We start from the raw sequence: 20,915 nt of genomic DNA on the forward strand, positions 1-20,915 counted from the left end.
ATAATCATGCTGAGACAAGAATCATGGTATGTGCATGCCTTTCGTATTATGGATGTGGTAAAGTACCCGTGAATCAACATGGCTCTGTTATTATATAGTAAAACAATAATGCTGCCTTATATGCAATAGAAAATGCCGTTGAGTTGTGTCTTTTCATCAGTGACTTTTATGCAATGTTTTCTCTTGCTCAGTCCCCAGATATGAACCATAGGGAAAATCTTTGGGGAACAGTTAAGGAATATGTTTCTAAGGCGAAATTAAAGAAAAAGTTTGACATTTGGCTGTCCTGCCAGATTTGTGGAGATGAATCCCCAAGGAAGGACGCGAAAATAAGGTTACATTTTATGACAGGACTCTCAGGAATAATTCCTTTTCCTTCCAAATATTTCCAACTAAAGTCATCAAAGCATACCATCTCTCTCGGATAAGTTGAATTAAGCCTCAAAGTTTATATATTAGTTTTAAAACCCTTCATTGGAACCATTGTTTTAACAAAATATCTCAAAGAAAACAATTGTTTTCATGGTGCTATTTTAAACGACGCAGCTGTACATAGAAAAATACATAATTATGTGCATATTTGTATCATATGTGTGAAAATAATATTATTTTCTTTGTTTCTATACCAGTGAAAATGTAATTTAAGAGTCGAAATTAATATTTGGCAATTTAAATATAATTTGAAATATTTAAAATTAAGTTTGCATTGAACTTATACAGATTTTATTTGTATTTTTCTGTCTCCACAATTATTTAACTGACCCTAACCATATCGAATCCATACAAAGTTATCTTTAATTCTTTCCCGCAATGCCGAAAAAATGTCAAAGATGAACGTTTAGTTTGAGTAGCAGGTATAATGCACGTTAATTAGGATTCGTTTGATACTTCTCATCATCATTGAACAACTAAAAGTATATTCCACACATATTGCTCTTTCCCAAGTATTAGTAATTCACTGCTATCAATTATAAATACCCAAACAGCCAAAGAGCTGGAATTAAAATATGCTTGTATATACTACTTACACACATTATGTTTGTTACATGCATATGTCAATAAATATATCATCAAGTTTGAGAGGTAGTCATGGGAAACAAAGAGCAATTATTGAACGCACTGTTTAATCTTTCAGACTCAGATGCGAATACGTTTCACTCCCCTTTCCCGCATTTGTGGCCATCGACATGGGCATGGCATGTTTGCATTTCGAAATGGATAAACAATACAAACCCACTGCATCTGACACCGAAGCGTTGACTCGTGGACGTCGGCGCAGAAAATAGGATTAATTTCCCATACACCGATACACCACATTGCAATAGACGAATATCCAGCTAGAGCCGAATGAGCGGATAGGGAAAATGTTTGAACTGCTGTAAGAGAGGAACGGAATTTATACATCGAAGACGAAGACTGGACTGACACGCAGACGATTCAGGAAGGCACCGTGACTATTTTTTGTTATCTTAGTGTATATAGAAATCTATGGTTTGCTCAATTGATCGGTGTTCTGTTTTATTTGTAGTTTGATGTTGTGTATGGGCTTTAGTTGAATATTTATTTTATTTACAATATTTATTTAAGACTCGTTCCCCTCGCTCAAGTCATATATAGTAACAGTTGCAATAAACAGCTTTTAACTTATTGCTTACATGTCTCAATATAATTTACAAGAAAAACTTACTTAACTCTAATTTCTGTTCTGCTCTTGTCTCTGTGCTTCATGCATTGGTTATGCATATTTACTGTTTGCCTTTTTTTAATTCTTTAATGCTTCGTTTATTTGTATGTGTATTTTACTAGTGAGAATATTGGGTGGTTAATTGAGAGTATATGTATATAATCACTATATATATATATCTATCTGACTTCTGTGTACCAGCTTCAACAAGTTTTTTTTTTAATTTATGTACGTTCGTTATTCAGCTTTTAACTATGCGCTTGCGTTATGTGTTTGTTGTATAAATAAAATAGAATATGGTTGCTTTTGCTTCGCTTCGAATAATACATGCCATATACATATACAAAATATGGATTATGATTCTCATAATTTGTGGTTCGACGTTAACCACGTGAGGCCCTCAGAAAGGCCATCGCCGGTTGTGGCACATGATGGTTGGACATACCAATTGCGATCTCTTATTCTAGTTAAGCCTAGTTTTTCCTGGATTTCATGGGGTTTCATTGCTGCAAGACACAAAGACAGGCCGTGAATGTAAAGAGATGGAGGGAACGTTAAATTCGGGTTGACTTGGCCGATAATAATTACCATCAGGAAGATCCTGTTTGTTAGCAAATATCAGTATGATGGCGTCCCGCATTTCTCTATCGTTAATTATCCTATGCAGTTCCGTGCGCGCTTCGTCTATTCGATCTCGATCCGCACAGTCCACTACGAAAATAAGACCCTGTGTACCTGCAAACCAATCGTTAATTTGTTAGTACTTGGTCTGCTTCTTGGCCAGAAAAGAAATGATTATAGTACCTGTGTAGTAGTGCCGCCAGAGCGGTCGAATTTTATCCTGCCCACCAACGTCCCACACATTGAACTTGACATTCCGATACGTCACAGTTTCGACATTGAAGCCCACAGTGGGTATCGTTGTAACTGATTGCCCTAGTTTGAGTCTGTACAGGATCGCTGCGAGAGGTAGGGGTAAATTAGATCTTGCACTTTTCAATGCTATTCGACGGCTAACTTGTTAGCCTCCTTACTTGTTTTGCCCGCCGCGTCCAGCCCGAGCATGAGAATTCGCATCTCTTTGTTGCCAAAAATTTTCGATAGTAGCTTTCCCATGGTGATGTGTCATCCATCAAACCCTAGCCAATCTGTAAATTAAGTAAGTGTAAAGTGTCTATTGGAATAGAACCAGAGCCGGGGTAAGATGGTACTGGACCGACAGAAGTTGACGTATCAAATATAATGATGAAAGCGCGTTGCCACGAGAAGGCGCACTCCATACATGTAAACACGACACGAGTATGTACCACAATGCGTCAACGGAAGTAGGAGCATTATTTTGCATAATAATTTAACTTACATTGTGTTGTGTGCTTAACTGCCAGCGGCAACACCACAGCGTTAAGCTCGAACTCAGACAGAGAGCGAGAGAGAGAAAGAGGGAGAATTTATCAGTTCAGCACAGAGCTTCATTCAATTGCTGAGCTGAGCAGATAAAGTGACTATAAATTAAACAAAAGTTATCTCGATTTCAGAACTAAAGGCGTGTGCACAAGCCTCTCTTGGATGCAATATATGGAGACCGGAAAACAGAAGGTACAGCTGAAGCCGGCTTGGGCTTAGGTTTGGGTTCACGTTCGGGCTTGGGTCAATATCATAGAAGCATTTTGAGGAATTTCTGTGCTTCTTGCCTAACACGTCACATACACGCCCGAAATACACCAATACATATACACACCCAATGTCTTGACGATTGTGATTACGCACCAATTCGATCGACACGCGCCTAATGTGATTGAGCATAAAGTGCCAACGTGCTGTGGCCAGACACAAAATGCATTTGCAAAAACACAACTGCTAAAAAACTAAGCTAACAACAACAATTTTGCACTAAATTCTTATATTTATACACATACACGAAACAATGTGACCCTAAGCGCAAAAACAATGTCACAAATATCAGCTAAAAAATATCAAATGCCAACTGGATAATACTAAAAATCATTTATGGTGCTCTCGTAATAGTTGCTACAATACACTTAAATTCAAGCCAGTTTTGATAATATTAATTATTTTCTGCATACGTTAACATTCCGACTATAATTTGCTTCTGCAAGAAAAATATCGAAGAACAAGAGTGCCGGAGGTGACGTCTATAAGCAATTTGAGCGACCGTAGTTTTTTCTCGGTATATTACGGTTTTTTTTTTGGAAAATGAGAGGTATGGTGCGGTATATTTCTGAGGGTAAGACGGGTATATTTTACCGATAAGTTCATGGTCACATACCGTTCTTATTGCTGGTAGCACAAAAAAACATCGCACCAACACAACACACTAATAATATGGAAATAAGTTAGTCTCAAAGTGCATAAACAAAAGAATATGGCAGGCATTTGCCCCAGGGAGGCTGTGAGGGTTAAAGTAAAGGTGAGTAAAAGAAAGCGATCAAGAAAACTAGGCCAATACATCGCGTTATTCACCATTCACATTGATTGCAGAAATGCGAGTCAACCACAAAACCAGAGTGGCGAAAGTTTTCGGTGGACCCACAGATAACAACTCTGGAGGTTCTGTATTCCTTGCTCGCCAAGGCGTTTGACGTAAAGTCGGACTTCTCCATTAAGTACAAAGCTTTTGATCCGGCTGGCAACGAAATTTACTTGGCCGTTCGATCTGATTGGGACCTCGATGCTGCGTTTCTGCGAATTCACAACATTTCCATTCAGACGGCCTCAGAGCCATGTCTAATACTGCAGATCGATGTAAAACCGTTCACAGTGGTGAGGGAGTGCGAGACAGAATCGCCTGCGACAACCAGCCGATCAAGCAGCATAACCTCATCGACACTCTCGGCCACCCCCAGTGGTGGGAGTACGAGTGGTGCCCGGGAGCTTGTGTCGCCACTACAGTCGTTGGGTGTCTCGCAGAAATATGTTCAACACATGCAGACGAAGCTGCCGGGCCTCATCATGAATCACATGGAAAAGACTTTTTCAATTGTTCAGAAGGCGTTCAATTTGTCCGAGGAACACATGGCCAATCTTCCGCCACGGCCTCCCATGTGCGACAGCGAGTTTCGAATGTTCCTGGATGCTCTAGGCCAGATCCAACGCAAGGATGAGTTGCACAAAGTGATTTTTCTGGGCGGGATCGATCCTAGCCTTCGCCGCGTTGTGTGGAAGCACCTGCTCAATGTCTATCCAGGGGGAACACACGGACTGGCCTTGGATGGGCATCAGCGCATGGAGTTCATGCGACGCAAATCGGAGCAGTACATCCGGCTGAGAGACACGTGGAAGGCGGCCATTAAGCGGGGAAGTGTGGCTGGAGAGCTCGCCTACGTGACTAGCATGGTGAAGAAGGATGTACTCCGCACGGACCGTCTACATCCGTTCTACGCAGGCAGCGACGACAATCAGAACATTGCATCGCTCTTCAACATCCTCACCACCTACGCCCTGAACCATCCCTCGGTCAGCTATTGCCAGGGAATGTCGGATATAGCCTCGCCCCTGCTGGTCACCATGAACGATGAAGCACAGGCCTACATATGCTTCTGTGCCATCATGGCTCGCGTACGTGGCAACTTCATGCTAGACGGCATTGCGATGACACAAAAGTTCGCACACCTCACAGAGGCACTAAGCTTCTACGATCCCGAGTTCTGGGAGTACCTCAAGTCCCAGCAGGCGGACGATCTACTCTTCTGTTACCGTTGGCTGCTGCTGGAGCTGAAGCGGGAGTTCCCATTTGACGATGCGCTGCGCATGTTGGAGGTGCAGTGGAGCTCGCTCCGTTATGGCAGCAATTCCAGCAGCGAATCGGAGCTTCAGTTGTTTGAGAAGGTTTGAGAATTTGAAATGTTATGCGGATTTCAATGAACTTCTTTATCCGTTCGTATAACTAAAGATTACTTCAAACTTGAATTATTATTAATTTTTTAGGAATTCTTGGCCTCTACGGATGCCTCAGTGCCCAGCAGTGCGAGCACATTCTCCACCTCCTACAGCGCGACGCCGAATAGTCCCTCGTATCTGTTAAGCAAGCCGCTCGAGAACCCCTACACAAAGGTCTGTGCACTGCGTCGTCAGAGCTCGTCCGCATCTCTCAGCTCATTAAGCTCTTCCCTCGGGCCTGGCGGTCATGCTCTGGACAATACGAAGCGGTTGAATCACAGTCTGGACGACAATATGTCTCGACATGCAGGAGTAGCCTCTCGTCGTCAGCGACGGACTTCTGCTAAAGTGCACCAGAGCCTGGACGAGTCCAAAATGCTGGCGCTGATTGAGGGTGCCACGGAAAGCACACTTGTTCAGTCAGTGCAAAAATTAACTGCCGACGAGGATTCCGAGCAGTACGATGATGTATTTGATAGGAAAGACTCCCCGCGCTTTCTTGAAACGAACCCGTTTAAGGATGATGCCCAAAATTCCCCAGGAGTGGAAAGCCCAAAAGCTGCACCCCTAGGACGGGCCTTTCTATGCAGCTCATCCTCGTCGTGCAATTTAGACGAGGAGTCAGGTGAAGGGAGGACACCGCAGGCCACCGAGGGACAAAAGCCACAGCAAAATAATATTCTATCCGTAAGCAATATCATTGCAAAGCAATTGGCATCGAATGCCAGTCACGTCAGCGAGAGTGTAAAGCGTAGCGGCAGCCACTTCAAGGATCTCAAAGAGAAGCTTGCCTCAACAAGTCGCTTAGGTATTCCGGTACCGTCCAATGAAGATGGCGAGACTGTCATCACCGGTAATGGCGAGAGCCAGATGCCACCCAAGCTCGTCAAGAACTTCAACGAATTTCTCAATTTTGCAACAATCAATAAGAATCGCATCTCAGATCGATTTTCCAATCAGCAGCTTTTGGCCGAAAAGCCGTCTCCCCCATCCGCGACTTCGGCCAGCAAGCCGCTTGTTCAGTTGACCAAGGCCGGACTGGGAGGGTCGCTAGATGAATCCGACTCTTCCTCGCTGGCAGATACTAGCTGTAGCGCCTCGACAGCGGACACAGCGATACAACAGGGGCAAGATTCGAGCAGCTACAATCTGCAGCTGAAGTTGGAGAACTTCTCGACGGGGCAGCGCACTCCAGACTTGCAGCATAGTGAACCGGGAGATAAGGTGAGGAACCACAGAAACACAAGCGGCTACACACCCGACCAGGAGCCGGACCAGGATCAAGAGTATTATCCTATGACAAACGCCATTACACGTGAGCTGCGTCTGGAGGCGGAAAACTTGGATCGACAAGTTTTTGGGCTGCCTTTCACGGAGAACAAGAAACGGCCGATTGTTGCTGATGCCATACAGTACGAAGAGCTAGACCAGGACGCTCTGGATATGGTAGATGATCTCAAGGAAAACGAAATCATAACGTGTCCCGACGTCAGCGAACTGCACATGCGACGTCGCCAGCGATTAGCGGCCACCAAGAGCAACAGCGTCCAGCTGAATGAGTCGCGCACCTTCAATCCATTCACCGACGAGAACCAGCTGCTGCTAGACGGGCACAATCCGCTGGGCATGCGCAACAGCAGCAGTCTGCCAGAGGTGATCTTGCCCATCTCAACGGAACCGAATCTGGTGGAAGTATCCCCGCTTGTGGAGATTGCCACAAATGCCGACGACGAGAGCGCCTACATCCGTTCACCACAGAGAACGGGCAATCTGAATGGAATCGCCGGAACACTGGGCATTACGGCGGCTGCACTGCCTCCGCCCTCAGAATTCGGTGGTGGCAATGCCTTCCTCATGTTTCTTTGCCTAACCCTTCTTCTGCAACACCGCAACACCATCATGAAAGCGGGAATGGACTACAACGAGATTGCCATGCACTTTGACAAGATGGTACGCAAGCACGATGTTACACGCGTTCTCAACCAAGCCAGGCGAATGTATGTCGAGTACTTGAAGGCCCAGAGCTGTCTGCAGCATCAGCAGACGAGCAGCACGACACCCCCTACGGGCAACTCCGGGTCGACGAGCAGGCATTTGCCTGTGACCAAGACCTTGCCTGCATAAGATTTCTTCATAATTTGCTTAGCTAGTTAACTAGTCTTCTGATTCTTTCCATGCTCTCGTAGAGATTTGAAAACCACCCCTACTACGCTACTATGAGATATTTACACATTTAATGAAGCTTGGGGGAGTTGGAACCAAATTAAAGTTTGTCCATTCCTTCATACTATATTTAAACGCTCGCTATCGATGTCCTTATAGTACTCAGCTAATGAAACGTCTTTTTTTATATTAACTGATACCAAATAATATTATACGATTGATTATGCAAATGGAAAGTTACCAAAAACCCAAATTCTAAATAAAATAAATCACTAAACAAGTGAATTCGGAAGGAATTAAATGTAATCGAATTTATCGCACAATTTATTTAAATCAAACATAATTTTAAGCTACATAACTGGGACAAAGGAGGAATTCAATTTCAATCGACATGAAAACGCAGAAAACAGAAAAAACATTTAAAAATTGTATTTCCTTTTGAGCCGTTCGCGAATGATCAGACCCTTGATGAGCTTCTTCCAATTGCCGAAGACTCGGGTCTCATACTTCTCCTGCTCTTTGCGCGCCTGCTCCTGCTGATCCTCTTCCCAAGCCGCACAGACCACTTCCCGGAACTCTTCACAGACAATGAAGCCGTCGTACGTGGCGTGGCAGCCGCCCTGGTGGAAATCAAAGCCGATTACTGCATTTGCACAGTCTATGTTCAACTTCTTGCAAACGCGCATCAGTCCCGGCACTGCCAATAAACAAAAATTACTCATTGTGTATAGAAACTGAGACAGGTAGGGTGGGTCGATTAACTTACGCCTCAGGTGCACCGTCTTCTTAGGAAGCATGCAGGCTTTGAATAGCTCGACATTGCCGTAGGCATTGCGTGGTACAATGCCGTTCTCCGCAGTGGGAGGTTCGTACTCTTGCGTTTGCCAGTAGCCAAATACCTCAAGGGGCTGTTCTTTAAGAATAGTTCTAGTGAACTGACCAGAGCATGAGCATATAGATTACATTAGTCACTGACGTTGGTCGAACTCAAAATATATCTACCTTATCCCACTTTGGACGCTTGACAATCTTGTAGGGCTGCTCGCCCAGCTTCACGACCCGGGCGCTCTTCAGCCAGACTTCTCGGGAGTGCAGAAGGTGCACACAATCTCTTGAGTAGACAGGTTCTCCTCGGATAAAACCAAGAGTCGGTGCATCTGCTGGGTAGAGGGCCTGGAACAGGAGCAAGTGTCGCTCAAGAGCATACAGCGGATGGTCTTTAAATTCGGATATAGACTTGGGAAGGGGTTTCTCCGTGTGTATTCGCCTTAGCTGCTCATCCTCGCAAATATCTCTTTTGGTGCGACGACCCAGATAAGGAGCGATGGTTTCATCGATCCAGGCCTTTTCAACACGTGCCTTACGAACGATGGAGCTCCAATTGGCACAGTAGCGAGCGGTTACATCCTTCAGACTCTGATCATCCTGGAAAGCAAATACATAGGCCAGGCCTGGAGAGGCGTTTTTCTGCAAGGGCACGATATTAACATATATGTTGCCTCTGGAATTTTATATCTTACCCTTATTGTGTCTACGCAGTGCAGCTTTCCCTTGAACAAGTCAATGCAGATCCACTGTTCTTCCACCTCGGACCAGACCTCCACCCACATGTCAGCTGAGTCAAGCCTCTGCTTGCCTTTCGATCCGCTCTCATCATCTGTGGACATGACTCGCCTGTCCTTGCGCAACTTTTCCATTGCCTTGGGCAGGATCGGCGCCTTTTTCACCGGCCTGGCTGGCTCAAATACTTCGTCGGAATCTTGCGGCTTATGCAGCTTTTCCAGCTTAAGTCGCTTTTTGGCCACTGGCAGGTCGTCGGTGCCATCTAACTGAGGTATGGTAAGTTTTGCGATCTTCTGNCTTAGGACGCGCCTTGACAGTCTTGTAGGGCTGCTCACCCAGCTTCACAACGCGGGCGCTCTTCAGCCAAATATCTCGAGAGTGCAGAAGGTGCACACAATCTCTTGAGTAGACAGCTTCCCCCTTGATAAAACCAAGAGTTGGCGCATCTGCTGGATAGAGGCCTTGGAACTTGAGAAGGTGCCGCTCGAGAACATACAGCGGATGGTCTTTAAATTCGGCTATAGACTTGGGAAGGGGTTTCTCCGTGTGTATTCGCCTTAGCTGCTCATCCTCGCAAATATCTCTTTTGGTGCGACGACCCAGATACGGAGCGATGGTTTCATCGATCCAGGCCTTTTCAACACGTGCCTTACGAACGATGGAGCTCCAATTGGCACAGTAGCGAGCGGTTACATCCTTCAGACTCTGATCATCCTGGAAAGCAAATACATAGGCCAGGCCTGGAGAGGCGTTTTTCTGCAAGGGCACGATATTAACATATATGTTGCCTCTGGAATTTTATATCTTACCCTTATTGTGTCTACGCAGTGCAGCTTTCCCTTGAACAAGTCAATGCAGATCCACTGTTCTTCCACCTCGGACCAGACCTCCACCCACATGTCAGCTGAGTCAAGCCTCTGCTTGCCTTTCGATCCGCTCTCATCATCTGTGGACATGACTCGCCTGTCCTTGCGCAACTTTTCCATTGCCTTGGGCAGGATCGGCGCCTTTTTCACCGGCCTGGCTGGCTCAAATACTTCGTCGGAATCTTGCGGCTTATGCAGCTTTTCCAGCTTAAGTCGCTTTTTGGCCACTGGCAGGTCGTCGGTGCCATCTAACTGAGGTATGGTAAGTTTTGCGATCTTCTGCTGGCGAGTCCGAAGCTGCCGTCCATCAGATGTTGTAGCCTCAGCCTCTTGGCCCTTCCTCCGCGTTTGACTCGTTGTTCTTTCTGCTCTTACAGCGCCAGACTTGCCCGTTAAAAAATTGGGCGAAATGTGGACCTTTGGAGACTTGCTACGCGAGCGTGTGTCTCGCGCACTTAGCTGTTTCTGATGCTGCGGCTTCTCTGTGGGATTTGCGTTCTCCGCGTCACTGTGCTTGGCATTCTGCAGTTTGGATTTCGAAAACACCAGCTTGGGAACGACGGGCGATCCGATTTTCGGTGGAGTCCCCGATATGTTATTTTGCAGAGCAGCCGGTTTTGGCTTATCAGCAGCTTTGCGCGTACGTCCTGCTATTGGGGAGGACACATTTAGAGGAGCCAACCTGGCTTTCTTGCTCTCGTCTCTGCCCGTGATTTCTGTAACCGGTCCGCCACGCTTTAGAGCCGAAATCTGCGGCCTGGCTGCTTTCGAAGTACTTGGCTTTTCCTCGGAGCCACATTCTACGGACTTTGGATACGCTTTGTGGCCACTTTTAGGTGGGCTTTCGTTTTCGACCAAGCTAGAATTTAGTGTCCGCTCTCGTTGCTCCTTGACATTCCTAGAACTACATCTTGTCTTGATGTCTTCAGACTCTTTTTTAGTCGGATTAGCTGTATCGCTCTCCTTCTTAACACTTCTTAAACTGTGTGAGCTGGGACTGGGCTTTTTAGGTTCGGTTAAGGGGCATAGCTGTGGCTTGCTACTATTTATCACCGGAGCAGCTTTGCGCTCCATCGTTTCACCTGTGGAGTCGTCGCTCTTATCATCGGAATCTACCGTCTGATTCTGACCTTGACTCTTATTTTTTTCATTTGATTTCAGCTTGATCGGAATTAGGTCACTGGCTGCGGGACGCATCGGCATTGGCTGCAGATTCACGATCAGCCGGCAGTGCATGCCCATTCCTCTTGCAAGTATAACAAATATGAATATAAGATCCTGCTTGCATCGAGCTTCCTTGCGTCTGATTTGAGATAGTATTTCCTTGATAATGCCCTGCTTGGTACCCTCTGTTTGCTCGGGATACAAGTGGGGGCTCAGAAGTTTGACTGCAGTTTTGAACCAGGTGACAAAAGATTGAAGATACTTCAACTCTGTGCCCCGCTCCGTTGGGTAGGCCTTCTTGCTTGGTAGCAGCTTTAGAGCCCCTGCCATTAGCTCGGAGTCGCCCAGCAGCCGATTGTATACCATGCTGCGCGACATTTGGGCCATCAGACTGACCTTGTGCTGCAGCTGATACCGCTCCTTAATGTCGCGGTTGAGACGACGTTTGAACGCCATTTCCAGTTCCTGCTGGGTCTTCTGCTCCTTGCTAACGCGGCCCGACTGCTGGCCGACGTGAATTTCCAGATCGCCAGAGATGTTTGGTGTGGCGGCACCATCCTCGTCGAGGCCAAGTTCCGCGTCTGAAATGGGAAGTGGAGTAGGGTACAATGAGGATGTGGTAACACTCATGTTATTGTGAGGGACTTGAGACTGGGTAATAAATAGCATAGCAAACCAACCCCGAGATAGCATAGAGCAGACCAGAGCCATTAACTCCTTTTAACATTTTGCATTTATTTATTTCATTTAAAGTGCGCTTAAAGTTTTAATTACTGAAGTATTTAAAAAGTACAATCAACATTCACAAAATTGCGCTAAAACTGCGGATTCTGTTTTTTTCCCATTATTTTTAGTTTTTGTTTTTGATGCTAATGCTAAATACTAAATACTTTGTGGAATGAATATAATTTTGCTAAAGTAAATTCGTTAAACATAAGTTCTAATTGGGTAGGTTAGCTATTTGTTTTCATTTTTGTTAGTTTGGGACGGACCGACAGACATGGCTCTATCGACTCGGCTATTGATGCTGATCAAGAATATATATACTTTGTGGGGTCGGAAACGTTTCCTTCTGTGCGTTACATACAACCGTTATTCCCCACAAATACAATATACCATAAGCCACAACCAACTTTCATAAGCATGCTCTACACTACAACCGCATTCTGGAGCGTTGACAAACTACTTGTATTGCCTCCTACCTGCCACTTCCTCAAAATCGGAGTCGTCTGTGTCTTGAGCAGCAGCTACCACAGTGGACACGGGCCGCGTCTTTGTGTGTCGTTTTATGCGCGTTGACTTTGTCTTGCTTAGACGAGGCGGTCCGTCCATGGGTGGCGAAGGGGCTTCTGCTGCAGCTCGTCGGCTGGGCCGCTTCTCTTTCACGTCGCCCTTATCAGCGTCTATGGCCTTGGCGTAATTCTGATTCGGATTTTCGCCCAATGCAAGCAGTGCATTGACATCCATCGTTGCAGCACGATTTTTGGCTGATGCGGCTGTGACGCCGCGGTTGGCCAGCGCATCTCTGGTGCGCTCCAGACTGTTGGCATTCTCTAGGAGCCCGCGGAAGTCAAACGCATGGGTTGCTGTGTCCTCGACGCTGCTGTCATTGTTATCCTCGGAACCGGAGTCAGAGTGAGCTTTAATTCCCGCATTGCAATCAAATTGAGGCACTGGCGACTTATCCTTTGACGATAGTTGAGCCGAAAAGAAGCTCGAGCGCAGATCGAGGTCAGCGGGATTAACCAAATAGTCGTCTACACTGCATTCACTGCTGGAATCAGCATAGTGCCGATCCTGTGCACCGCTTTCATTGGGCGTTCTTGCGTTTTTTGAACCCGACGCTGATGGCGAGTTCTGCTGGGAGGGCGAAGTGGGAAACGTCTTCGGCGGCGGTCGGTACTTGTTGTACAGCTTTGAACGCAGAGATTGACCACTCGGCTTGCGCTTCTTTACTGAAGCTCCCTTTATGCCGCTTGGCGGTTTCTGATCTCTACAGAAGCGGAGTGTTAACGAAATCAGAACGAATATCCGACGATTGACAGCTTACCTCTTTTTTGATGCGCCAGCAGATGATCGGCCCCTAGGACCTNGCAGCTACCACAGTGGACACGGGCCGCGTCTTTGTGTGTCGTTTTATGCGCGTTGACTTTGTCTTGCTTAGACGAGGCGGTCCGTCCATGGGTGGCGAAGGGGCTTCTGCTGCAGCTCGTCGGCTGGGCCGCTTCTCTTTCACGTCGCCCTTATCAGCGTCTATGGCCTTGGCGTAATTCTGATTCGGATTTTCGCCCAATGCAAGCAGTGCATTGACATCCATCGTTGCAGCACGATTTTTGGCTGATGCGGCTGTGACGCCGCGGTTGGCCAGCGCATCTCTGGTGCGCTCCAGACTGTTGGCATTCTCTAGGAGCCCGCGGAAGTCAAACGCATGGGTTGCTGTGTCCTCGACGCTGCTGTCATTGTTATCCTCGGAACCGGAGTCAGAGTGAGCTTTAATTCCCGCATTGCAATCAAATTGAGGCACTGGCGACTTATCCTTTGACGATAGTTGAGCCGAAAAGAAGCTCGAGCGCAGATCGAGGTCAGCGGGATTAACCAAATAGTCGTCTACACTGCATTCACTGCTGGAATCAGCATAGTGCCGATCCTGTGCACCGCTTTCATTGGGCGTTCTTGCGTTTTTTGAACCCGACGCTGATGGCGAGTTCTGCTGGGAGGGCGAAGTGGGAAACGTCTTGAGCGGCGGTCGGTACTTGTTGTACAGCTTTGAGCGCAGAGATTGACCACTCGGCTTGCGCTTCTTTACTGAAGCTCCCTTTATGCCGCTTGGCGGTTTCTGATCTCTACAGAAGCGGAGTGTTAACGAAATCAGAACGAATATCCGACGATTGACAGCTTACCTCTTTTTTGATGCGCCAGCAGATGATCGGCCCCTAGGAACTGCAGAAGCACCGCTATCGTCGTCGTCCGATGATTCGCCGCCGCGAGCATCTTTGTCGGGCTTCCACTCATCCTCGCTGGCAGAGAAGCCCTCGGAGACCGATTCGTCTTCTTCGTCGGACATTGCTTCTTACAGTTTCTTATAGAGCTTTCCCACACAGTTATTGCTTTTACTGCGCAGTTTAATTACAGCCTGGTATCGTGAAGGGGAGTTGATTTGCTGGAGAGGACCACTTTTCTTGAGAGGATCCTGGGCTTCTGAAGGAGATTGAGTTAATGGAGAGTATTAGTTGTAAGTCTGTTCGAAACTAGTTTTTCTGAGACGTGCAGCTGAAGCCAACGACAGACGTGTGCGTCAGGGCGATGCAGTCCAGAGCGCCTGATCCACGCAGCACAATAGAGAACCGAACAAGAGATTCTTTATATGCACTCGATCAAATACAGCAAACGGTCCATATATGTAACTATACATACCTATACATATACCTATACATACTTGTCGCTGACCGGCACGTGCAACCATGATGAAATTAATACATATTCATATACATACATACATATATGTACATATTTACAAGCGTGCCACGATCACTATACTCTTATATTTATATGAAACTCACCACACAATGAATATTTATTGTGTTTCTCGTGTTGTGCTATGTGTATTATTCTTTATTTATTATTAGTGGAATATATCCACTTATATTTCAAATTTCACGGCAAATTGACAGTACTAACACAGTTCTCTAAACAAACAAATAGACGAACAGCTGGTCGGTCTTAACCCTTTGTTGTCAAGGGGAGACTCTGCAAGCCCGTCATCTTGGTAGAATATTCTGCGCAAATTATTGTTTGGTGTGTATGCTTTGCAAAAAACAATTTATAAGAAGGCTAAGTCACTAACCATCCCATATTGTTAGTGGCTAAGTCTTCCATTTTTACATACACCATTAAAGACACACGGGTAATGGTATCCACGTAATAGTTTAACCACCTGCCAATAATTGCGAATTTATTATACCCTGTACTCGATGAGTACACTAACCGACACGATTTTACCGCAAGGAACAAAACCAACTTCTTCTGAAAGATTTGGTGCTTAGATATTATTTGAGGATATTTATTATCGGTACTTGAAGCGTCAATAGGGTAGCGTAACGCACGAAGGAAACGTTTCCGACCCCATAAAGTATATATATTCTTGATCTTTATCAATAGCATCAATAATCTATATCTGTTTGTCTTTCTGTCCGTCTCTCCGTTAGTCTTGATGTGCGCCTGGATATCAGAGACTATAAGAGGTAGAGTCACCAAATGTTATGAATAGACTCATGTGATATCACACTGTTACAAGTTTATTTCAAAATTTCGCCGACCCCTTCCTTCCCCCAAGTGGCGAAAATCTCTCTTATCTCGCATGACCATATCTAGCAGATCACCGATGATCGTGTTCCAATGATTTTTCATCTAGGAACGAAACTCACTTTTTATGAGAGATATGGGGCTTGGAAATGGTCTGGTGACAACTTTTATAGCCGGTAATCGAAGAGTAAATAGGGTATATTGTATTTGTGCACAAAGTGAATGTATGTATCGCACAGAAGGAAACGTTTCCGACCTCATAAAGTATATATATTCTTGATCAGTATCAATAGCCGAGTCGATTGAGCCATGTCTGTCTGTCCGTCCGTCTGTCCGTCCGTCCGCCTTGTTGAGTGCCTGGATCTCAGAGACCATAAAAGCTAGAGCCACCAAATTCTGCATCCAGACTTGTGTATGCTCACACTGCTACAAGTGTATTTAAAAAATGAGCCCCGCCCCATTCCGCCCCCGCAAAAGGGAAAAACCTCCCAAGCCTACAATTTTGAAGATAAAAGAAAACTAAAAAAGCCATTCCGTAGGGAATGGCCATATCTATCAGATCATCAAATTGAGATCCGATTGGATCATTGTTATAGCCACAATGAAGAAATTATTTTGCAGTGGCTAAACCCACCTCGTCCCGCAGCTGTTGTTGTTTTTTTCACATTCTCTCATTCACACTCTGCTTCTGCATTATGCGGCCTCTGCCGTCCCTCTGCCACTGCCTCTGCCGATTTTTAACCCCGTGCCGCAACTTATATTTTTTTTTTTGTGTTCGGGCGTTGTCTTTGCCTCTGCCATGAGCTTGCAGTGTGTGGGTCTAGGGAAGGGCGGCACCTAGGGGAACGTGTTGGTGTGAGAAGTGTTGTAGATGTAGATAAAAGATGAAGAAAAAATGTAAAATTTGACAAAAAACCGCTAAGGTACAGGTGTAGTACTGAGTACCGGGTATAAAAGTTGTGAAGCGTAAGAAGCGTCTCACACGTCCCTTCTCGTTTATTTTTGGCACATTCTCTCATTACACACTTTGCTTTGTGCAGTGTGCGGCTCTATTGAGGGGGCGAGCTGACAGAACGTTTCGTCGTGAGAGGTTATGTAGATGTAGATGACACATGTAGAAAAAACGTAAAATGTAAAATTTACCAAAATTTGTCTCACACGTACACATGACGGTGTACACAAGATGGTCGGACGAAGGAAGGAAAAGACGGACGGACGAAGGGAGGACAGACATGGCTTAATCGACTCGGCTATTGATACATAAATATATATTCTTGATATATTACTATAACTACTACAATATATATATATATATGTATATGCAGATTTTAGTGCCATGCTTGGGCATCAAATCTGCCGATCGATCTGCCGATGGGAGTCGGAGGAAAATGTGCAAGGCAGCCGCCTTGCCAGCAATAATGTTTCCATGTCCCGTTCCGTCAAACCTCCATGCTTGTTTACACCGTGACCCTGAATACTCGAATGAAAAATATTTGCAACGCAAAGTCAATTGCCGTAATTCATTATTTGTATAAATATTCAGATGTTTATATCCATTACCCCTTTCATCCTAAATTATATAAAGCATATAAAGGTCACACAAAATAAATTTATTTTGATATTGAGGGGCAAGCTTTTTCTTTTCATTTTAAAGGGTATGTGAGCTCAGAACAAAAAAAAAATGCAAAAGGTTTCAAGCGCTAACAATTAAAGCGCACATGAAGTAGAGAACATAACCGACGACGAGAACAGAAATTGGAAAGATGTATGTACATATATATACATATGTGTTTACATATATGCTTATATACATATATATGTTTTCATATTTATCTGAAAAGATTTGTCTGTAAAAGATGGATTTGATAACAATTTTGATAAGACGGCAGCAACGAAGTCGAGAAGCGACGGCGTTTCTATAATATGCATACAATTTTGAAAAAAACCAGTATAAAATCTGCATATAAAACAATTACAGCATACAATTACAATAACACCTTTTAATGGTATATTTATTTATCCAACCCCCAAAGGTCCACCAATCCCCACCCCTCATTCTGCACATGTTGCGGTAGGTCAGGTTCATACGCCAAGCCCCGAAAACAAAATCAAATCATCAAAACGAATTGTCGTTCCATCGCACTTCAGAAAGTCAGCGCACCAACACATACATTACTTGCAGTGTCCGTGTGAATCAAGACAGAACCGGTTTGAAGCGCTAAAAAATCATTGGCTACACGCACTTATACAAATGTATCTGGGACTTCTGGCTGCGTGCTCTACACGCACTTATACAAATGTAGCTGGGACTTCTAGCTGCGTGTTCTACACGCACTAATACTTGTAGCTGTGACGTTGGCAGAGGCCTGGGACTTCGCGACGCACATTCTGCGGTGACGTTTCGCTTTCTTTGAATTGACAATCTACTATACTATTTGGTTAGTGTCCGAACTGAGACAAAGAAGGAATTCAATTTCAGTCGATATGAAAACGGAAAATTAGACATTTAAAAATTGTATTTCCTTTTGAGCCGTTCGCGAATGATCAGACCCTTGATGAGCTTCTTCCAATTGCCGAAGACTCGGGTCTCATACTTTTCCTGCTCTTTGCGCGCCTGCTCCTGCTGATCCTCTTCCCAAGCCGCACATACCACTTCCCGGAACTCTTCGCAGATAATAAAGCCATCGTACATGGGGTGACAAGCGCCCTGATGGAAATCAAAGCCGACCACTGCATTTGCACAGTCTATGCTCAACTTCTTGCAAACGCGCATCAGTCCCGGCACTGCCAATAAACAAAAATTACTCATTGTGTATAGAAACGGATTCATTTTTGGTAGGTAGATTAACTTACGCCTCAGGTGCACCGTCTTCTTAGGAAGCATGCAGGCTTTGAATAGCTCGACATTGCCGTAGGCATTGCGTGGAACAATGCCGTTCTCCGCAGTGGGAGGTTCGTACTCTTGCGTTTGCCAGTACCCAAATATCTCAAGGGGTTGGTCTTTAATAACAGAGCGTGTTAGCTGGACAGAAAATTTAGTTTACATTAGTCACTGACGTTGGTCGATCGCTGTGTAGATGAACCTACCTTATCCCACTTAGGACGCGCCTTGACAGTCTTGTAGGGCTGCTCACCCAGCTTCACAACGCGGGCGCTCTTCAGCCAAATATCTCGAGAGTGCAGAAGGTGCACACAATCTCTTGAGTAGACAGCTTCCCCCTTGATAAAACCAAGAGTTGGCGCATCTGCTGGATAGAGGCCTTGGAACTTGAGAAGGTGCCGCTCGAGAACATACAGCGGATGGTCTTTAAATTCGGCTATAGACTTGGGAAGGGGTTTCTCCGTGTGTATTCGCCTTAGCTGCTCATCCTCGCAAATATCTCTTTTGGTGCGACGACCCAGATACGGAGCGATGGTTTCATCGATCCAGGCCTTTTCAACACGTGCCTTACGAACGGTGGAGCTCCAATTGGCACAGTAGCGAGCGGTTACATCCTTCAGACTCTGATCATCCTGGAAAGCAAATACATAGGCCAGGCCTGGAGAGGCGTTTTTCTGCAAGGGCACGATATTAACATATATGTTGCCTCTGGAATTTTATATCTTACCCTTATTGTGTCTACGCAGTGCAGCTTTCCCTTGAACAAGTCAATGCAGATCCACTGTTCTTCCACCTCGGACCAGACCTCCACCCACATGTCAGCTGAGTCAAGCCTCTGCTTGCCTTTCGATCCGCTCTCATCATCTGTGGACATGACTCGCCTGTCCTTGCGCAACTTTTCCATTGCCTTGGGCAGGATCGGCGCCTTTTTCACCGGCCTGGCTGGCTCAAATACTTCGTCGGAATCTTGCGGCTTATGCAGCTTTTCCAGCTTAAGTCGCTTTTTGGCCACTGGCAGGTCGTCGGTGCCATCTAACTGAGGTATGGTAAGTTTTGCGATCTTCTGCTGGCGAGTCCGAAGCTGCCGTCCATCAGATGTTGTAGCCTCAGCCTCTTGGCCCTTCCTCCGCGTTTGACTCGTTGTTCTTTCTGCTCTTACAGCGCCAGACTTGCCCGTTAAAAAATTGGGCGAAATGTGGACCTTTGGAGACTTGCTACGCGAGCGTGTGTCTCGCGCACTTAGCTGTTTCTGATGCTGCGGCTTCTCTGTGGGATTTGCGTTCTCCGCGTCACTGTGCTTGGCATTCTGCAGTTTGGATTTCGAAAACACCAGCTTGGGAACGACGGGCGATCCGATTTTCGGTGGAGTCCCCGATATGTTATTTTGCAGAGCAGCCGGTTTTGGCTTATCAGCAGCTTTGAGCGTACGTCCTGCTATTGGGGAGGACACATTTAGAGGAGCCAACCTGGCTTTCTTGCTCTCGTCTGTGCCCGTGATTTCTGTAACCGGTCCGCCACGCTTTAGAGCCGAAATCTGCGGCCTGGCTGCTTTCGAAGTACTTGGCTTTTCCTCGGAGCCACATTCTACGGACTTTGGATACGCTTTGTGGCCACTTTTAGGTGGGCTTTCGTTTTCGACCAAGCTAGAATTTAGTGTCCGCTCTCGTTGCTCCTTGACATTCCTAGAACTACATCTTGTCTTGATGTCTTCAGACTCTTTTTTAGTCGGATTAGCTGTATCGCTCTCCTTCTTAACACTTCTTAAACTGTGTGAGCTGGGACTGGGCTTTTTAGGTTCGGTTAAGGGGCATAGCTGTGGCTTGCTACTATTTATCACCGGAGCAGCTTTGCGCTCCATCGTTTCACCTGTGGAGTCGTCGCTCTTATCATCGGAATCTACCGTCTGATTCTGACCTTGACTCTTATTTTTTTCATTTGATTTCAGCTTGATCGGAATTAGGTCACTGGCTGCGGGACGCATCGGCATTGGCTGCAGATTCACGATCAGCCGGCAGTGCATGCCCATTCCTCTTGCAAGTATAACAAATATGAATATAAGATCCTGCTTGCATCGAGCTTCCTTGCGTCTGATTTGAGATAGTATTTCCTTGATAATGCCCTGCTTGGTACCCTCTGTTTGCTCGGGATACAAGTGGGGGCTCAGAAGTTTGACTGCAGTTTTGAACCAGGTGACAAAAGATTGAAGATACTTCAACTCTGTGCCCCGCTCCGTTGGGTAGGCCTTCTTGCTTGGTAGCAGCTTTAGAGCCCCTGCCATTAGCTCGGAGTCGCCCAGCAGCCGATTGTATACCATGCTGCGCGACATTTGGGCCATCAGACTGACCTTGTGCTGCAGCTGATACCGCTCCTTAATGTCGCGGTTGAGACGACGTTT

At 45.8% G+C, this 20,915-nt stretch overlaps 4 protein-coding genes across 8 annotated transcripts; 1 reads left to right on the top strand and 3 right to left on the bottom strand.

Annotated features, from left to right (window-relative positions):
• Window positions 1-1,547: 1,547 nt before the first annotated feature.
• On the bottom strand, window positions 1,548-3,603 carry LOC117592184 (ADP-ribosylation factor 6). 3 transcript variants are annotated; one of them, XM_034285786.1, is made up of 5 exons: window positions 3,452-3,603; window positions 2,719-2,832; window positions 2,489-2,644; window positions 2,273-2,419; window positions 1,548-2,190 (listed from the first exon to the last, which is right to left on the bottom strand). In XM_034285786.1, exons 2-5 carry the CDS (start codon window positions 2,798-2,800, stop codon window positions 2,048-2,050), a joined length of 528 nt encoding a protein of 175 aa, XP_034141677.1. In that variant the 5' UTR covers window positions 2,801-2,832; window positions 3,452-3,603; the 3' UTR covers window positions 1,548-2,047. The 3 variants fall into 3 exon arrangements, with proteins under 3 accessions (XP_034141677.1, XP_034141675.1, XP_034141676.1); XM_034285784.1 differs by having other exon boundaries at window positions 3,423-3,593; XM_034285785.1 differs by lacking the exon at window positions 3,452-3,603 and adding an exon at window positions 3,045-3,186.
• Window positions 3,604-3,954: 351 nt separating this feature from the next.
• LOC117592168 lies at window positions 3,955-8,027 on the top strand. Its single transcript, XM_034285760.1, has 3 exons — window positions 3,955-4,112; window positions 4,184-5,530; window positions 5,630-8,027. The coding sequence occupies exons 1-3, from the start codon at window positions 4,068-4,070 to the stop codon at window positions 7,703-7,705; spliced, it is 3,468 nt and encodes a 1,155-aa protein (XP_034141651.1). The 5' UTR covers window positions 3,955-4,067; the 3' UTR covers window positions 7,706-8,027.
• A 132-nt stretch (window positions 8,028-8,159) lies between these two features.
• On the bottom strand, window positions 8,160-15,142 carry LOC117592170 (DNA repair protein complementing XP-C cells homolog). 3 transcript variants are annotated; one of them, XM_034285766.1, is made up of 7 exons: window positions 14,898-15,137; window positions 14,238-14,535; window positions 12,540-13,330; window positions 10,117-11,918; window positions 8,747-9,211; window positions 8,511-8,679; window positions 8,160-8,441 (listed from the first exon to the last, which is right to left on the bottom strand). In XM_034285766.1, the coding sequence occupies exons 2-7, from the start codon at window positions 14,399-14,401 to the stop codon at window positions 8,164-8,166; spliced, it is 3,669 nt and encodes a 1,222-aa protein (XP_034141657.1). In that variant the 5' UTR covers window positions 14,402-14,535; window positions 14,898-15,137; the 3' UTR covers window positions 8,160-8,163. The 3 variants fall into 3 exon arrangements, with proteins under 3 accessions (XP_034141657.1, XP_034141655.1, XP_034141656.1); XM_034285764.1 differs by lacking the exons at window positions 8,160-8,441; window positions 8,511-8,679; window positions 8,747-9,211 and adding exons at window positions 9,394-10,063; window positions 13,439-14,180 and having other exon boundaries at window positions 12,540-12,588; window positions 14,898-15,127; XM_034285765.1 differs by lacking the exons at window positions 8,160-8,441; window positions 8,511-8,679; window positions 8,747-9,211; window positions 10,117-11,918 and adding an exon at window positions 13,388-14,180 and having other exon boundaries at window positions 13,221-13,330; window positions 14,898-15,142.
• A 3,003-nt stretch (window positions 15,143-18,145) lies between these two features.
• On the bottom strand, window positions 18,146-20,846 carry LOC117592706 (DNA repair protein complementing XP-C cells homolog). Its single transcript, XM_034286674.1, has 4 exons — window positions 19,248-20,846; window positions 18,727-19,194; window positions 18,493-18,661; window positions 18,146-18,423 (listed from the first exon to the last, which is right to left on the bottom strand). The coding sequence occupies exons 1-4, from the start codon at window positions 20,844-20,846 to the stop codon at window positions 18,146-18,148; spliced, it is 2,514 nt and encodes an 837-aa protein (XP_034142565.1).
• Between the last annotated feature and the right edge of the window lie 69 nt (window positions 20,847-20,915).

The sequence above is a fragment of the Drosophila guanche genome, unplaced genomic scaffold (genome assembly GCF_900245975.1).
Source record: "Drosophila guanche unplaced genomic scaffold, DGUA_6, whole genome shotgun sequence".
NCBI lineage: Eukaryota > Metazoa > Arthropoda > Insecta > Diptera > Drosophilidae > Drosophila > Drosophila guanche.

Excerpts from the sequence above, each read along its gene's own strand:
- LOC117592168 (XM_034285760.1), top strand. The coding sequence starts at position 4,068 with ATGGCAGGCATTTGCCCCAGGGAGGCTGTGAGGGTTAAAGTAAAG. Across the intron at positions 4,113-4,183 it reads CTGTGAGGGTTAAAGTAAAG|AAATGCGAGTCAACCACAAA; the intron begins GTGAGTAAAAGA and ends CATTGATTGCAG. Across the intron at positions 5,531-5,629 it reads AGCTTCAGTTGTTTGAGAAG|GAATTCTTGGCCTCTACGGA; the intron begins GTTTGAGAATTT and ends TTAATTTTTTAG.
- LOC117592706 (XM_034286674.1), bottom strand. The coding sequence starts at position 20,846 with ATGTCGCGCAGCATGGTATACAATCGGCTGCTGGGCGACTCCGAGCTA. Across the intron at positions 19,195-19,247 it reads ACTGCGTAGACACAATAAGG|AAAAACGCCTCTCCAGGCCT; the intron begins GTAAGATATAAA and ends GTGCCCTTGCAG. Across the intron at positions 18,424-18,492 it reads GAAGACGGTGCACCTGAGGC|TGCCGGGACTGATGCGCGTT; the intron begins GTAAGTTAATCT and ends GTTTATTGGCAG.
- LOC117592170 (XM_034285766.1), bottom strand. The coding sequence starts at position 14,401 with ATGTCCGACGAAGAAGACGAATCGGTCTCCGAGGGCTTCTCTGCCAGC. Across the intron at positions 8,680-8,746 it reads AGCGTCCAAAGTGGGATAAG|TTCACTAGAACTATTCTTAA; the intron begins GTAGATATATTT and ends TGCTCTGGTCAG. Across the intron at positions 8,442-8,510 it reads GAAGACGGTGCACCTGAGGC|TGCCGGGACTGATGCGCGTT; the intron begins GTAAGTTAATCG and ends GTTTATTGGCAG.
- LOC117592184 (XM_034285786.1), bottom strand. The coding sequence starts at position 2,800 with ATGGGAAAGCTACTATCGAAAATTTTTGGCAACAAAGAGATGCGAATT. Across the intron at positions 2,645-2,718 it reads GGACGCGGCGGGCAAAACAA|CGATCCTGTACAGACTCAAA; the intron begins GTAAGGAGGCTA and ends TACCTCTCGCAG. Across the intron at positions 2,191-2,272 it reads CAAACAGGATCTTCCTGATG|CAATGAAACCCCATGAAATC; the intron begins GTAATTATTATC and ends TGTGTCTTGCAG.